General features: G+C 43.5%; 1 protein-coding gene across 1 annotated transcript in view; it reads left to right on the top strand.

The window, feature by feature from the left end:
- Positions 1–4,745: 4,745 nt before the first annotated feature.
- Positions 4,746–17,012, top strand: part of LOC139424225 (hemicentin-1-like) — a 42,836-nt gene continuing 30,569 nt past the window's right edge. Inside the window, exons 1-5 of the mRNA XM_071175904.1 lie at positions 4,746–4,886; positions 5,023–5,089; positions 12,875–13,222; positions 15,710–15,931; positions 16,069–16,401. Of these exons, the coding sequence (XP_071032005.1) occupies positions 4,746–4,886; positions 5,023–5,089; positions 12,875–13,222; positions 15,710–15,931; positions 16,069–16,401 (1,111 nt within the window). The remainder of the gene's footprint in view (positions 4,887–5,022; positions 5,090–12,874; positions 13,223–15,709; positions 15,932–16,068; positions 16,402–17,012) is intronic.

The following is a 17,012-nucleotide window of genomic DNA, read 5'->3' as shown; positions in this document are numbered from 1 at the left end:
AGAGAACCACCACAGAACCTGGACCAAAGAAAACCACCATACAACTTGGACTGAAGAGAACCACCACAGAACCTGGACTGAAGAGCAACAGCATCAAACCAAAGCTAGGCCTCACAATGCTATTATCTTACTATCATAATGCTTTATAGTCTAGAAGGTTTGAGACAATGAGCTTTAACTGTTGAGTTGAGTGTCTGGAGCATTAGCATTTGTGGGTTAATTTACAGGTTCAAAATGTCAATTTATCTGTTTACTATCTATAGATTGTATTGCTTATCTTTTTTATGGGATTTTGCCAATTTCAGATTTTTTATAACATATAAAGTTTTGTCTTGTCTTAGTGACACAAAAATGAATAATATTGACAAGAGATTTTAAATATTTGTATCTCTGGAGATGCTCCTGATGTTTTAAAATATGTTTTACTTTGTATTGCTGTCAGTCATTACTGGTCATTTTATATTTTATATTATGTAATACTATATTCTTCAGTGTCATGATATTGCTTGTTTCATTATCAAATAATTAATAATTACGTATTTTAGACACATTGAATACAGTATAAGCATCATGTTGTAAATAAGCTCAAAGGTAGACAATAAATAGACAACAAAGAAATTGATTGTTTGACTAACATGCATTGATTCATAACTAAATCCATTCTGCTCGTTTCTTGTATTTCTTCCTATTGGAGACATGATGGAACCATTGAACCACATAGCTAGGCTATAGGCAGGTCAGGGATACTACATTACTGTCTGGAGATACACTGTCAAAGATCAACACCAAGCACTGTTCATCACCTCCCCGTCTCCCCCCTCTCTCCCCCCCCCCTCTCCCCTCTCTCCCCCCCTCTCTCCCCCCCTCTCCCCCCCCCCTCTCTCTCCCCCTATCTCTCCCTCTCACCCCCTCTCTCTCCCTCCCTCCCCCCCTCTCTCCCCCTCTCTCCCCCTCTCTCCCCCTCTCTCTCTCTCTCTCTCTCTCCCCCTCTCTCTCTCTCTCTCTCCCCCTCTTACAGATTACAAATTACAGATAACTGACAGAAGGTGGGGATGGGAGCACTTGTGTGGAGGTGCTTGTGTTTTCATACTGTTTGTGTGTCACTCTCCCAGGCCCAGGAGGATGGCTCCCATCAATGGTGATGAGTGTTTCTTCTGGAGGACCACTGGCTGCCTGTATGGTGACAAATGTCGCATCAAACACAAGCCTGACCATAGAGGAAGAGACAGGAAACCATGGCAACCCTGAACACCCTGACAACCCTGACCACCCTTACCACCCTGACTACCCTGACCACCCAGACCACCCAGACTACCCTGACCACCCAGACTACCCTGACTACCCTGACCACCCAGACCACCCAGACTACCCTGACCACACTGACCACCCAGACTACCCTGACCACCCTGACTACCCTGACTACCCTGACCACCCTGACCACCCTGACCACCCTGACTACCCTGACTACCCTGACCACCCTGACCACCCAGACTACCCTGACCCACTGACCACCCTGACTACCCTGACTACCCTGACCACCCTGACCACCCTGACCACCCAGACTACCCTGACCACCCTGACTACCCTGACCACCCTGACCACCCAGACTACCCTGACCACCCTGACCCACTGACCACCCTGAACACCATGTACCGTCCAGATATAACAGAGGGAATAAGAAGAGGAGGAAGAGTAAGAACAGAATAATGAATATGAAGATTGAGGTAGAGGAATAGGGACCGTGTACCTACCTTAAAAGGGAACAGGAAGCTTGGACAGAATGGGGGTGTTGGGGGGTGCCACCACTTTTGTAGTCCTCTGACACACAGCACAGACAGAACACTGGACATACAGTATGAGTGTGTCAATCAAAGTGAAGAGGAGTGCTCCTCTGATTTCTTTTCCCCGCTCCCTCAGCCTGAGCTGATTTTGAATTGAATTGCAGATTAATATAGGGCCTGTTCCAGGCAGACTATATTACAGTCGCCTGCCAGATCTCACAATGCCTGGATAGGTGTTTGTGTTTAAGATATCAGTTAACCTGCGTTTCCTGACTGCGTAATCAATGATGTGGCACACAACCATTGGTTGCTGCGCACAGCTTGACTGCAATATAGTCAGCCTGGAACGCCCTCAGTGTCCATGTGGTGTTCTAACATCCACACCAGACCACCTTAACTGAAACAAGTAGTGTGCTACTGTGGATATTGGATCAAGGCCCGTATCTTCAGTTCAGTGATGTTATACTGTACATGATGTTCAGTGGACTAATTCAATTCAAGTTGACTAAAGTGACAATATGAGGAGCACAGAATGATTGATTGAGAGCATCAATGTAAAAAGACAATCTGTCTGTATCCTCTCAGCATGTGGGGGAGCTGAGTGTACAAATGACTACTGGTTTATTATGTCAATCAGTTGTATTCATTCATAATAAAATACAGTTGTATCAAATCAGATGTAGTGTCATTATTAATGTAATGTCATTATTCAGAAAGGCTATGGATACTGGTGTTATAAAAACCAAAACTGTTTTACCAACATGTTTGGGGAACGAACAGCACCCACACCAGAACTAGTGTTTCTCAAACCTCTCAGGAGGGACCCATCTATCCACTCTCCATATTGTAGCCACCAATGAAGAAATACAAGTAGCCTATGACATATCAGACAGACATTTCTTGTAAAGTCCCTCTCTCTCCTCATGAAGATGTTCACACATTTCTTAAAGCCCTTCACTGATGTGTTCGTTGCCAGGAAGAGGCATCATGAAGACAGGAAGCCAGCTCTGCAGCACCTTTCAGCCCCTCAGTACATCTAGTTGCTGTCAACCACAGAACTCACACCATTCTGTTTCATTCTCTGTTTGGACAGTGAGCTCACCTCCCCTCTCTCTCCTCACGCTGTAAGTACGCTTGATGATGTCTATCTTTTCAATAGTATTTGTTTCTAGTCATCAAACTTCTGCCAGGCATAACAATGTTTTTATACTGCTGTTTTGTTTGTTAACCTAGATATATATAATGTAGACCAACATACAGTATGTTTCTCTGTTAACCTAGATATATATAATGTAGACCAACATACAGTATGTTTCTCTGTTAACCTAGATATATATAATGTAGACCTACATACAGTTTGTTTGTCTGTTAACATAGACATACATAATGTAGACCTACATATAGTTTGTTTGTCTGTTAACCTAGACATAGATAATGTAGAAAATTTGAGTATGAATTGTGTTTTGCATGTGAATCTATGCTTAAGATATTTGGATGGTGTTTCATGTATTTTGGATTAATATTTGACATGCATTTTAAGTGCAGAAAAACAGCATGGGCTGTGCCATTCAGGGTTGTCTCCATTTTAAAGTAGTTCATTTTTTCGTATTCGGTGAGATTGATGACGTGGTTTCAAGTATAAGACTTGTGCATGCAATAGATTTGTTGGGAAGACTTTTTTGTAAGAGTGAAAGTAGGAGTAATAGTGATAGAGTGGATACTTCATAAGAGCCTTAGGAGTAGTGTTAACATGAGACACAGTGATGGTGGGTTGTGTTTAGGAGTAGTATTAACATGAGACACAGTGATGGTGGATTGTGGTTAGGAGTAGTATTAACATGAGACACAGTGATGGTGGGTTGTGTTTAGGAGTAGTATTAACATGAGACACAGTGATGGTGGGTTGTGTTTAGGAGTAGTATTAACATGAGACACAGTGATGGTGGGTTGTGTTTAGGAGTAGTATTAACATGAGACACAGTGATGGTGGATTGTGGTTAGGAGTAGTATTAACATGAGACACGGTGATGGTGGGTTGTGTTTAGGAGTAGTATTAACATGAGACACAGTGATGGTGGGTTGTGGTTAGGAGTAGTATTAACATGAGACACGGTGATGGTGGGTTGTGTTTAGGAGTAGTATTAACATGAGACACAGTGATGGTGGGTTGTGTTTAGCATTAGTATTAACATGAGACACAGTGATGGTGGGTTGTATTTAGGAGTAGTATTAACATGAGACACAGTGATGGTGGGTTGTGTTTAGGAGTAGTATTAACATGAGACACTGTGATGGTGGGTTGTGTTTAGGAGTAGTATTAACATGAGACACAGTGATGGTGGGTTGTGTTTAGGAGTAGTATTAACATGAGACACAGTGATGGTGGATTGTGGTTAGGAGTAGTATTAACATGAGACACGGTGATGGTGGGTTGTGTTTAGGAGTAGTATTAACATGAGACACAGTGATGGTGGGTTGTGGTTAGGAGTAGTATAAACATGAGACACGGTGATGGTGGGTTGTGTTTAGGAGTAGTATTAACATGAGACACAGTGATGGTGGGTTGTGTTTAGCATTAGTATTAACATGAGACACAGTGATGGTGGGTTGTATTTAGGAGTAGTATTAACATGAGACACAGTGATGGTGGGTTGTGTTTAGGAGTATTATTAACATGAGACACAGTGATGGTGGGTTGTGTTTAGGAGTAGTATTAACATGAGACACAGTGATGGTGGGTTGTGTAGAATTAGTATTAGCCTTGTGCGTGGAGGAGGCACCGGATAGAACGGACCGTGGAGGCGCACTAGAGGTCTCCAGCACCGAGCTCGCCCAACCCTACCTGGCTGGATACTCCCTGTAGCCAGGCCAGTGCGGCGAACCGGGGACACCATGCTTAGGGCTGGTGCAATGTACCCCAGCCTGAGGAGACGCACTGGAGACCAGGTGCGCTGAGCCGGCTTCATGGCACCTGGCTCGATGCCCAATCTAGCCCGATACGAGGCGCTGCGCTGTAAAGCACCGGGGACACCGTGCGCCTCACGGCATAACACGGTGCCTGCCCGCTCCACCTCTCTCCACTGTAAGCACGGGGAGTTGGCTCAGGTCTCCTACCTGACTTAGCCACACTCCCCGTGTGCCCCACCCCAATAAATTTTTTAGGGCTGCCTCCTCATACCACCGATATTCCTGCTGTACCCAGGGTCCCTTGCCGTCCAAAATCTCCTCCCATGTCCAGTAGTCTGCGATTTTGTCCGCTGCCCGTTACCACACTGCTCGTATGAAGGAGAAGACCAAAGCGCAGCGTGGTAAGTGTTCATCTTGTTTTTAATAAGGAAATGTGAACACTGAAAAAAAAACAATTTAACGACAAACGAACAGTCCTGAACGGTGAAATGAAACACAGAACAGAAAAAAATCACCCACGAAACACTGGTGGGAAAAGGCTACCTAAGTATGATTCTCAATCAGAGACAACTAACGACACCTGCCTCTGATTGAGAACCATACCAGGCCAAACGCAAAATACAACATAGAAAAACAAACATAGACAACCCACCCAACTCACACCCTGACCATACTAAAACAAAGACATAACAAAATAACTAAGGTCAGAACTTGACAGGTCGGTTGTGTTTAGGAGTAGTATTAACATGAGACACAGTGATGGTGGGTTGTGTTTAGGGGTAGTATTAACATGAGACACAGTGATGGTGGGTTGTGTTTAGGAGTAGTATTAACATGAGACACAGTGATGGTGGGTTGTGTTTAGGAGTAGTATTAACATGAGACACAGTGATGGTGGGTTGTGTTTAGGAGTAGTATTAACATGAGACACAGTGATGGTGGGTTGTGTTTAGGAGTAGTATTAACATGAGACACAGTGATGGTGGGTTGTGTTTAGGAGTAGTATTAACATGAGACACAGTGATGGTGGGTTGTGTTTAGGAGTAGTATTAACATGAGACACAGTGATGGTGGGTTGAAACGTGTCCTTTCCAACAATGCAGAGTTAAAGATAAAAATAGAGTGCATTCGGAAAGTATTCAGACCCCTTGACTTTTTCCATATTTTGTTACGTTACAGCCTTATTCTAAAAAGGATTCAATTGCTTTTCCCCCTCATCAATCTCCACACAATTATCCATAATAATAAATACAAAAACAGTATGTTATACAATTTTGAAAATGTATTAAAAATGTAAACTGAAATATCACATTTCCATAAGTATTAAGACCTTTTACTCAGTACTTTGTTGAAGCACCTTGTCAGCGATAACAGCCTTGAGTCTTCTTGGGTATGATGCTACAAGCTTAGCAAACTTGAATTTGGGGAGTTTCTCTCATTCTTCTCTGCAGATCCTCTCAAGCTCTGTCAGGTTTGATGGGGAGCATCGCTACACAGCTATTTCAGGTCTCTCCAGAGATGTTCGATCGGGTTTGTCCTGCCTTTGTCTTGGCTGTGTGCTTAAGGTCGTTGTCCTGTTGCGAGGTCCTGAGCGCTCTGGAGCAGGTTTTCATCAAGGATCTCTCTCTACTTTTTTCATCTTTCCCTCAATCCTGACTGATCTCCCAGTCCCTGCAGCTGAAAAACAACCCCACACCATTATGCTGCCACCACCATGCTTCATCGTAGGGATGTGCCATGTAACCTCCAGACGTGACACTTGGCTATTGAGGCCAAAGACTTCCATCTTGGTTTCATCAGACCAGAGAATCTCATTTAGGTGCCTTTTGGCAAGTTCAAGCTGGCTGTCATCTGGCTTCCATTTGGCCACTCTACAATAAAGGCCTGATTGTGCTGCAGAGATGGTTGTCCATCTGGAAGGTTCTCCCATCTCCACTGAGGAACACTGGAGCTCTGTCAGAGTGACCATCGAGTTCTTGGTCACCTACCTGACCAAGGCCCTTCTCCTCCGATTGCTCCGTTCTTCCATTTAAAAATGATGGAGGCCACTGTGTTCTTGGGGACCTTCAATGCTGCAGACATGTTTTGTACCCTTCCCCAAATCTTTGCCTAGACCCAATCCTGTCTCGGAGCTCTACAGACAATTCCTTCGTCGTCATGGCTTGGTTTTTTTCTCTGACATGCATAGTCAACTGTGGGACCTTATAAAGACAGGAATTTACCACAGGTGGACTCCAATCACATTTTAAGGACGATCAATGGAAACATGATACACCTGAGCTCAATTTCGAATCTCATAACAAAGGTTGTGAATACTTGTGTAAAAAAAAACGTTTTTGCTTTGTCTTTATGGTGTATCCTGTGTAGAATGATGAGGGAAATGGTTTATTTATTCCATTTTAGAATAAGGCTGTAATGTAACAAAATGTCAAAATAGGTAAGGGGTCTGATTACTTACACTGTGTAAATGTTTTGAGGGAAATAGTGACACAAGGAATAAATTCAGAGAGAATAACGAATATCAATAACGAGTAAAAATAACATCTGTTTCACAGTACCGAGTCGTTGTGCAGGGTTACGAGGTAATTAAGGTGTTTATGTACATACATATAAGAGAAAGGGGGATACCTAGTCAGTTGCACAACTGAATGCATTCAACTGAAATGTGTCTTCTACATTTAAATCAACCCCTCTGAATCAGAGAGGTGCATGGGGCTGTATTATTGGACGTAATCGATGCCCGGGAGCAGTTGTTGTTTTGGGTTAACTGCCTTGATCAAGGGCAGAACTGCAAAATTTACTGCTTTTGCCAGTTCAGGAAGTCAAAACAGCAACCTTTACTGGCCCAACGCTCTTAACCGCTAGGCTACCTGCTGCCCCATAGGTAGAGGTAAAGTGACGGCATCAGAATAGATAATAGACTAAGTGAGCATAGAAGTAATTTACTGTAGCTCGTCTGGTGGACTTGTGTCACTGGGCAGCTCGCGGCTGGATTTCCCTTTGTAATCCATGATAGTTTGCAAGCCCAGCCACATGCTTCTCGCTTCAGAGCCAGCATAGTAGGATTCAGCCTTAGTCCTGTATTGACGCGTTTCCGGTTTGATTGCTCTTTGGAGGTTGTAGCAGAATTTCTTTAACCGTCCGGATTAGTGTCCCGTTGCTTGAAAGCGGAAGCTCTAGCCTTCAGCTCTGTGCAGATGTTTCCTGTAATCCATGGCTTCTGGTTGGTACGTCTGTAGGTCACTGTGGTGACAATGTCGGCGATGCACTTATTAATGAAACGGTGAAAGACGTGGTCAATTCCTCAATGTTATTGGATGAATCCAGGAACTTATTCCAGTCTCTGCTAGTGAAACAGTCCTGTAGCTGAGCATCCACTTGATCGGACCACTTCTGTATTGAGTGTGTCTCTGGTACATCCTGTTTGAGTTTTTGCTTGTAGGCAGGAAGCAGGAGGATAAAAATATGGTCTGATTTGCCAAAGGGAGGGCTTTTTATGCATGTGTAGAGTATAGGTGAACTAGAGTTTTGTTGCCCCTAGTTGCACAGGTGAGGTTCAAAAAGGAGGAGCACAGGTGAGGTTGAAAAAGAAGGAGCACAGGTGAGGTTGAAAAAGAAGGAGCACAGGTGAGGTACAAAAAGGAGGAGCACAGGTGAGGTTCAAAAAGAAGGAGCACTGTTTTTGGTTCTAGATAGAATTATTTTTTTGTTCCAGGTAGAACCTTTTTGTGTTCCATGTAGACCCTCTGTGGAAAGGGTTCTTCATGGAATCCAAAAATGTTCTACCTGGAAAGATAAAGGGTTCTTCAAAGTGTTATCCTATGGGGAGAGCCAAATAACCCTCTAAGGTTCCAAATAGCACCATTTGTTTTCTAAGAGTGTAGACAAATCAACAAGATGTATATCCACGTCCTCGTTCAGCCACGACTCTGAGAAACATATATTACAGTTATTCAGGTCCTGTTGACAGGAGAGGCTCGAGCTCTTCCAGTTTGTTGGTCTATTTGGGGGTCTATTTGATGACTGACGTAATCTCATCAGGATGCCTGCTCGCTTGACTCTCTGTTGCCGGGGATCAGGGTTGCCGGGGATCAGTGTCTGGTCCGTAGTAAATAGTGTACTACTTTTAACTAGGGCACATAGGGTGCCATTTGGGACACATTCAGTGTAACAGAATATCACCGTGGCATTATATTACTGCCCAAATGTATAAGGACATCGTTTGAAGAGAGGACGCTGCAGTAATGTTGAGATGCCAGTAGGAGGAGCTCTTGTCTAGAACACTGGAACCTTCAGTAGCACTATGATGCAGCTGATGAGGAGTGATGGGTTTCAGTCACATTTTGCCTGTTTTAAAAATGTAGGTCCACTCCTCAACATAAGAAATATAACTGTGCTGACTTTCGTCCATTTTCAATTTACACTGAAATGCTTCCTATTCACAAGAGACCTCACCACACATAGAATAATGCAGTCCTGAACTACAGTCAAAGTATAGCCGTGTGTGTGTGTGTGTGTGTGTGTGTGTGTGTGTGTGTGTGTGTGTGTGTTTGTATGGTTTTACTATCCTTGTGTGGACCAGATGTCCTGACAAGGACTGTAAAACAAAGTTGGACAAGTGGGTGCATTTCACAGGTCCCCACAAGTAACAAGGCTATTTTTGGTTGAGATTAGGATGAAGAGTTAGATTTAGAGGTTAGAGGTTAAGGTTAGGATTAAGATTAGGGTTAGTGGTTAGGTAAAACATGTTTTGAATGGGAATAACTGTTTTGGTCCAGGACAGTAACACAACATTTTGTCTGTGTTTGTCATTAGTTTACTCCAATTAGAGGAGAGGAGGTAGGGTAAGGGGAACATAATAAAGATTCAGATTGTTTAATAGTCACATGCACAGGTTTGCAGGTGTAATTGCAGGGTACAGTGATAATCTTAGGCTTGGAGCTCCAACATGCAGGACTATTGAAATAAAATGATGAAAAATGGAAATGAAAACAACAGAAATAGAACTAGCACTATATAGATAATAACTCTGGCAGTGATGAATAATGACCATTGGGGTGGAGGCTATAGAGGGGGTGGGGTGGAATGACCATAGGGGGAGCAGCAGCATGATCCTTGGGGTGGAGGCTGTAGAGGGGGTGGGGTGGAATGACCATAGGGGGAGCAGCAGCATGATCCTTGGGGTGGAGGCTGTAGAGGGGGTGGGGTGGAATGACCATAGGGGGAGCAGCAGCATGATCCTTGGGGTGGAGGCTGTAGAGGGGGTGGGGTGGAATGACCATAGGGGGAGCAGCAGCATGATCCTTGGGGTGGAGGCTGTAGAAGGGGTGGGGTGGAATGACCATAGAGGGAGCAGCAGCATGATCCTTGAGTGGAAAATATATTTACAAAAAATACATATAAAAACTGAAACGGCCTCTCACTGTCAACTGCGTTTATTTTCAGCAAACTTAACATGTGTAAAAATTTCTATGATAACAAGATTGAACAACTGAGACATAGACTGACCAAGTTCCACAGATATGTGATGTATAATGTGACCCTGAACAAAGGGAATAATGTGACCCTGAACAAAGGGGGGGTCAAAATCAAAAGTAACAGTCAGTATCTGGTGTGGCCACCAGCTGCATTAAGTACTGCAGTGCATCTCCTCCACAGGGACTGCACCAGATTGGCCAGATCTTGCTGTGAAATGTTACCTCACTCTTCCACCAAGGCACCTGCAAGTCCCCATTTCTGGGGGGAATGGCCCTAGCCCTCACCCTCCAATCCAACAGGTCCCATACGTGCTCATTGGGATTGAGATCCGGGCTCTTCGCTGGCCATGGCAGAACACTGACATTCCTGTCTTGCAGGAAATCACACAAAGAAAGAGCAGTATGGCTGGTGGCATTGTCATGCTGGAGGGTCATGTCAGGACGAGCCTGCAGGAAGGGTACCACATGAGGGAGGAGGATGTCTTCCCTGTAAAGCACAGCGTTGAGATTGCCTGCAATGAAAACAAGCTCAGTCCAATGATGCTGTGACACACCGCCCCAGAACGTGACGGACCCTCCACCTCCAAATCGATCCCGCTCCAGAGTACAGGCCTCGGTGTAACTCTCAGTCCTTTGATGATGAACGCGAATGCGACCATCAACCCTGTTGATACAAAACTGCGACTCGTCAGTGAAAAGCTCTTTTTGCCAGTCCTGTTTGGTCCAGTGACGGTGGGTTTGTGCCGATAGGTGACGTTGTTGCTAGTGATGTCTGGTGAGGACCTATCTTACAACAGGCCTACAAGCCCTCAGCCCAGCCTCTCTCAGCCTATTGCGGACAGTCTGAGCACTGATGGAGGAATTGTGCATTCCTGGTGTAACTCGGGCAGTTGTTGTTGCCATCCTTTACCTGTCCTGCAGGTGTGATGTTCGGTTGTACCGATCCTGTGCAGGTGTTGTTACACGTGGTCTGCCACTGGGAGGATGATCAGCTGTCCATCCTGTCTTCCTGTAGCGCTGTCTTAGGCGTCTCACAGTACGGACATTGCAATTTATTGCCTTGGCCACATCTGCAGTCATCATGCCTCCTTGCAGCATGCCTAAGGCACGTTCACGCAGATGAGCAGGGATCCTGGGCATCTTTCTTTTGGTGTTTTTCAGAGTCAGTAGAAAGGCCTCTTTAGTGTCCTAAGTTTTCATAACTGTGACCTTAATTGCCGATAGTATGTAAGCTGTTAGTGTCTTAACGACCGTTCCGCAGGTGCATGTTGATTAATTGTTTATGGTTCATTGAACAAGCATAGGAAACAGTGTTTAAACCCTTTACAATGAAGATCTGTGAAGTTATTTGCATTTTTACAAATAATCTTTGAAAGACAGGGTCCTGAAAAAGGGACTTTTCTTTTTTTGCTGAGTTTATATGACATATATGATGTATACTGTATATATACTAATATATATTAAATATAATGTATATATATATTTATATTTGATATGTATTGTATACATTCACAACAATTATAAATAGGGAATTGGAAAAGATTCAGACAATTTCATTGATTGAAGCCACAATCTATCTGCAATATTGAAGCTGAACAACCCCCTTAAAAAAGTGTGTGTGTGTGTCACTTGCTGTTTATCCTCACAGCTTGGTGATAACAGCTATCATTCAACCTGGTGGTCAGTCTTTAGGCTGCTGTACAGCTTGGTGATAGCAGCTATCATTCAACCTGGTGGTCAGTCTTTAGGCTGCTGTACAGCTTGGTGATAGCAGCTATCATTCAACCTGGTGGTCAGTCTTTAGGCTGCTGTACAGCTTGGTGATAGCAGCTATCATTCAACCTGGTGGTCAGTCTTTAGGCTGCTGTACAGCTTGGTGATAGCAGCTATCATTCAACTTGGTGGTCAGTCTTTAGGCTGCTGTACAGCTTGACGGACCGTAAAAGATGGAACATTTATCCTCCTATATTTGTGGTTCTGAGAATAAAACAGCATCAGAACAATCAGAAATATGTGTTTACAGTTCTACAGATCTGTTCAATAAGTGATTGTTGTTGTTGTTGATGATGACTTTATTGTATCCATTAGGACATTGTTTTGCATCATACATCATGTCATCTTAAATAGACAGATGTAGACAGACATGCAACACATCACACATGTTACATACATAGTGCAATAGTCTTACATACAGACAGTATTCACATAGACAACCATATAGCACAATACAACACAATATGAGCCTGGTTCATTTTCAGTAATGAGGCCCTGTACCCCATTTACAGTTTATACTTCAATGTATCAGGTGGAGTTATTCACCAGCTATAGAGTGAGTTGTTGTTTATGTTTCTAAGACTGCAGGGTGGGAGATGCAACAATGGCCTTGAGAACAACAGGAAGTGTGTTGGTGGTCTTTCTCTGGTCTGTAGCAGGTATGGTCTCATTCTTATATTTTTGTTGCTCTGTTTATCAGTCTACAGACATTTCTAAAAGCATAACCATTTTTATGTTCTACTGTCGACACATTTGGCGTCTCCACTCCATTTTAAACAGTTGTCTTTCTCATCTCACTGAGTGAAGCTTATCTGTGGTTTCCATTCACACTCAACCAAAGAGTATCAATGTCTCAACTATGGAACAAAGTTTTAGTGTGAGTCACAAGACCTTGAACTTAATGTAACGTCCTTGTGATGTCTAACTGTGTTTCAGTGGTACTGGGTCAATATGGCTGGAGTGTTACATACACCACTCAGAGTATCTGTACCTTGAAAGGGTCAACAGTGGAGATGTCCTGCACTTACACATATCCTAGTGGTTATATCGTCACATCAACCTTCTGGTTCACTAAAAATGATGCTGAGGGGAATCCTGTTAGTCTGAGTGGTGAGCCAGACTACAAAGGTCGTGTGATGTACCATAGAGATAAGAAGAATGGCCACACCCTGACAATCACAGACCTGAGAGAGAGTGACTCAGCTACGTACATGTTCAGCTTTATAACAGATCAGACCAGATGGAGATATACTGGCAGTCCTGGAGTCACTCTGTCTGTAACAGGTAACATTCTATATACTGGCAGTCCTGGAGTCACTCTGTCTGTAACAGGTAACATTCTATATACTGGCAGTCCTGGAGTCACTCTGTCTGTTACAGGTAACATTCTATATACTGGCAGTCCTGGAGTCACTCTGTCTGTTACAGGTAACATTCTATATACTGGCAGTCCTGGAGTCACTCTGTCTGTTACAGGTAACATTCTATATACTGGCAGTCCTGGAGTCACTCTGTCTTTAACAGGTAACATTCTATATACTGGCAGTCCTGGAGTCACTCTGTCTGTAACAGGTAACATTCTATATACTGGCAGTCCTGGAGTCACTCTGTCTGTTACAGGTAACATTCTATATACTGGCAGTCCTGGAGTCACTCTGTCTGTAACAGGTAACATTCTATATACTGGCAGTCCTGGAGTCACTCTGTCTGTTACAGGTAACATTCTATATACTGGCAGTCCTGGAGTCACTCTGTCTGTTACAGGTAACATTCTATATACTGGCAGTCCTGGAGTCACTCTGTCTGTCACAGGTAACATTCTATATACTGGCAGTCCTGGAGTCACTCTGTCTGTTACAGGTAACATTCTATATACTGGCAGTCTTGGAGTCACTCTGTCTGTTACAGGTAACATTCTATATACTGGCAGTCTTGGAGTCACTCTGTCTGTCACAGGTAACATTCTATATACTGGCAGTCTTGGAGTCACTCTGTCTGTCACAGGTAACATTCTATATACTGCCAGTCCTGGAGTCACTCTGTCTGTAACAGGTAACATTCTATATACTGGCAGTCCTGGAGTCACTCTGTCTGTAACAGGTAACATTCTATATACTGGCAGTCTTGGAGTCACTCTGTCTGTAACAGGTAACATTCTATATACTGGCAGTCCTGGAGTCACTCTGTCTGTTACAGGTAACATTCTATATACTGGCAGTCTTGGAGTCACTCTGTCTGTCACAGGTAACATTCTATATACTGCCGGTCCTGGAGTCACTCTGTCTGTAACAGGTAACATTCTATATACTGGCAGTCCTGGAGTCACTCTTTCTGTAACAGTTAACATTCTATATCCTGGCAGTCCTGGAGCCACTCTGTCTGTAACAGGTAACATTCTATATACTGGCAGTCCTGGAGTCACTCTGTCTGTAACAGGTAACATTCTATATACTGGCAGTCCTGGAGTCACTCTGTCTGTAACAGGTAACATTCTATATCCTGGCAGTCCTGGAGTCACTCTGTCTGTAACAGGTAACATGCTGTATACTGGCAATCCTGAAGTCACTCTGTCTATAACAGGTAACATTCTATATACTTGCAGTCCTGGAGTCACTCTGTCTGTAACAGGTAACATTCTATATACTGGCAGTCCTGGAGTCACTCTGTCTGTAACAGGTAACATTATATATACTGGCAGTCCTGGAGTCACTCTGTCTGTAACAGGTAACATTCTATATACTGGCAGTCCTGGAGTCACTCTGTCTGTAACAGGTAACATTCTATATACTGGCATTCCTGGAGTCACTCTGTCTGTCACAGGTAACATTCTATATCCTGGCAGTCCTGGAGTCACTCTGTCTGTAACAGGTAACATTCTATATACTGGCAGTCCTGGAGTCACTCTGTCTGTAACAGGTAACATTCTATATACTGGCAGTCCTGGAGTCACTCTGTCTGTAACAGGTAACATTCTATATACTGGCAGTCCTGGAGTCACTCTGTCTGTTACAGGTAAGATTCTATATACTGGCAGTCCTGGAGTCACTCTGTCTGTAACAGGTAACATTCTATATACTGGCAGTCCTGGAGTCACTCTGTCTGTAACAGGTAACATTCTATATACTGGCAGTCCTGGAGTCACTCTGTCTGTTACAGGTAAGATTCTATATACTGGCAGTCCTGGAGTCACTCTGTCTGTAACAGGTAACATTCTATATACTGGCAGTCCTGGAGTCACTCTGTCTGTAACAGGTAACATTCTATATACTGGCAGTCCTGGAGTCACTCTGTCTGTAACAGGTAACATTCTATATACTGGCAGTCCTGGAGTCACTCTGTCTGTTACAGGTAAGATTCTATATACTGGCAGTCCTGGAGTCACTCTGTCTGTAACAGGTAACATTCTATATACTGGCAGTCCTGGAGTCACTCTGTCTGTAACAGGTAACATTCTATTGTCTGATGTCTGATGTTCTGTTTAATCTTCATTGTCCCTTTAGGTCTAGAAATGGTCTTAATTTGTATTAATCTAATAAAATAATGAGCTGGTGCACACCCATATAAAATGATTTAGTGTCGAGGTGCTGACTAATGGAGAATAAACTGGAAGCTCTAACAACAAAGAGAGTCACACTCCATGTGTATAACCTCCCAGTCATTTGTTGCTTAAAATACACCAATGTTTCGACATCACCTTCTTCAGGGTAACTGTATTGCATCATGTGACGACACTAGACAACAGGTGATTCAAGTTGATGTTGTCTACTCCAGACCTGCAGGTGAAGGTGACTCCTTATTCACAGACGTCAACATGGAAGACACTGACCTGTAGCACCACCAGCTGTCCTCTGACTGGTAACCCCACCTACATCTGGTACAAGAACGGACAGGTTGTAACTGAGAACACTTTACCCTACTCAGTCTACCCTAATGCTGTGGACAGCTACTTCTGTGCTGTAAAAGACCAAGAGGATCTTCACTCTCCTGCAGTGTGTGAGTGTTTATTTCATTCATACTGTAATACTGTTTAACCTCTGTGTGTTTTGGTTTCACTATGAGAACTTTGAGCATTTCTAGAAAGAACTGAGAATACAATCCAGTTGACCTCTTGTTATGTCACTGTGTTTCAGGTGTTCAGGGTCAGAGCTGCTACAGAGTGACTTACACCAAGAGGATAATCTGTGCCCTGAAGGGGTCAACAGTGGACATATCCTGTACTTATGTTGGTTATTATTACACAACATCATCATTCTGGTTTAGAAGTGATAAGTCGACCCCTGAAGACCTAACCACTGACCCAGGGTATGCAGGTCGTGTGGAGTACACTGGAACATACAGAGGTCCCTTCACCCTGAGAATCACAGATCTGAGAGAGGAGGACTCAGCTGAGTATCGCTTCACTTTTAAAACAGACAACTTTGAATGGGGTCATAGTTTCCCAGGAACAACTCTGACTGTCACAGGTAATACTACACTTACAGAACATGATGATATACTGGTAATACTACACTTACAGAACATTATGATATACTGGTAATACTACACTTACAGAACATGATGATATACTGGTAATACTACACTTACAGAACATTATGATATACTGGTAATACTACACTTACAGAACATTATGATATACTGTCACTACTTTATCTCTAGTTGTTGGAGGTTGAAATGATGAGGTTTGTTCTTTCATGTTGTTATTCTCTCTTCATTCAGACCTGCAGGTGAAGGTGACTCCTGGCACCGTGACAGAAGGATCATGGGTTATACTGACATGTAGCACCACCTGTACTCTGACTGAAATCCCCAACCCCACCTACATCTGGTACAAGACTGGAGAATATCTATTTTCTGACTCCTCTCCCCAGTATCAATACTCAGTCAGTAGAGGAGGTTCTGACAGCTACTCCTGTGCCTTAAGAGGCCATGACAGACTCAGCTCTCCTGAAGTCACAGTGGGTGAGTGTTGTGATTTACCTCCAGAGTTTTACCTCCAGAGATTTCCTCTCTTATGGTAAACAGACTTGATATTTTCAGTCAATTCAGATTGCTGATTTATAAGTAACTATAGCTC

Source organism: Oncorhynchus clarkii, chromosome 13 (genome assembly GCF_045791955.1).
Source record: "Oncorhynchus clarkii lewisi isolate Uvic-CL-2024 chromosome 13, UVic_Ocla_1.0, whole genome shotgun sequence".
In the NCBI taxonomy this organism is placed as follows: Eukaryota; Metazoa; Chordata; class Actinopteri; order Salmoniformes; family Salmonidae; genus Oncorhynchus; species Oncorhynchus clarkii.
The sequence above is the reverse complement of the archived record's forward strand: the minus strand, read 5'-3'. Positions and strand labels throughout refer to the sequence as shown.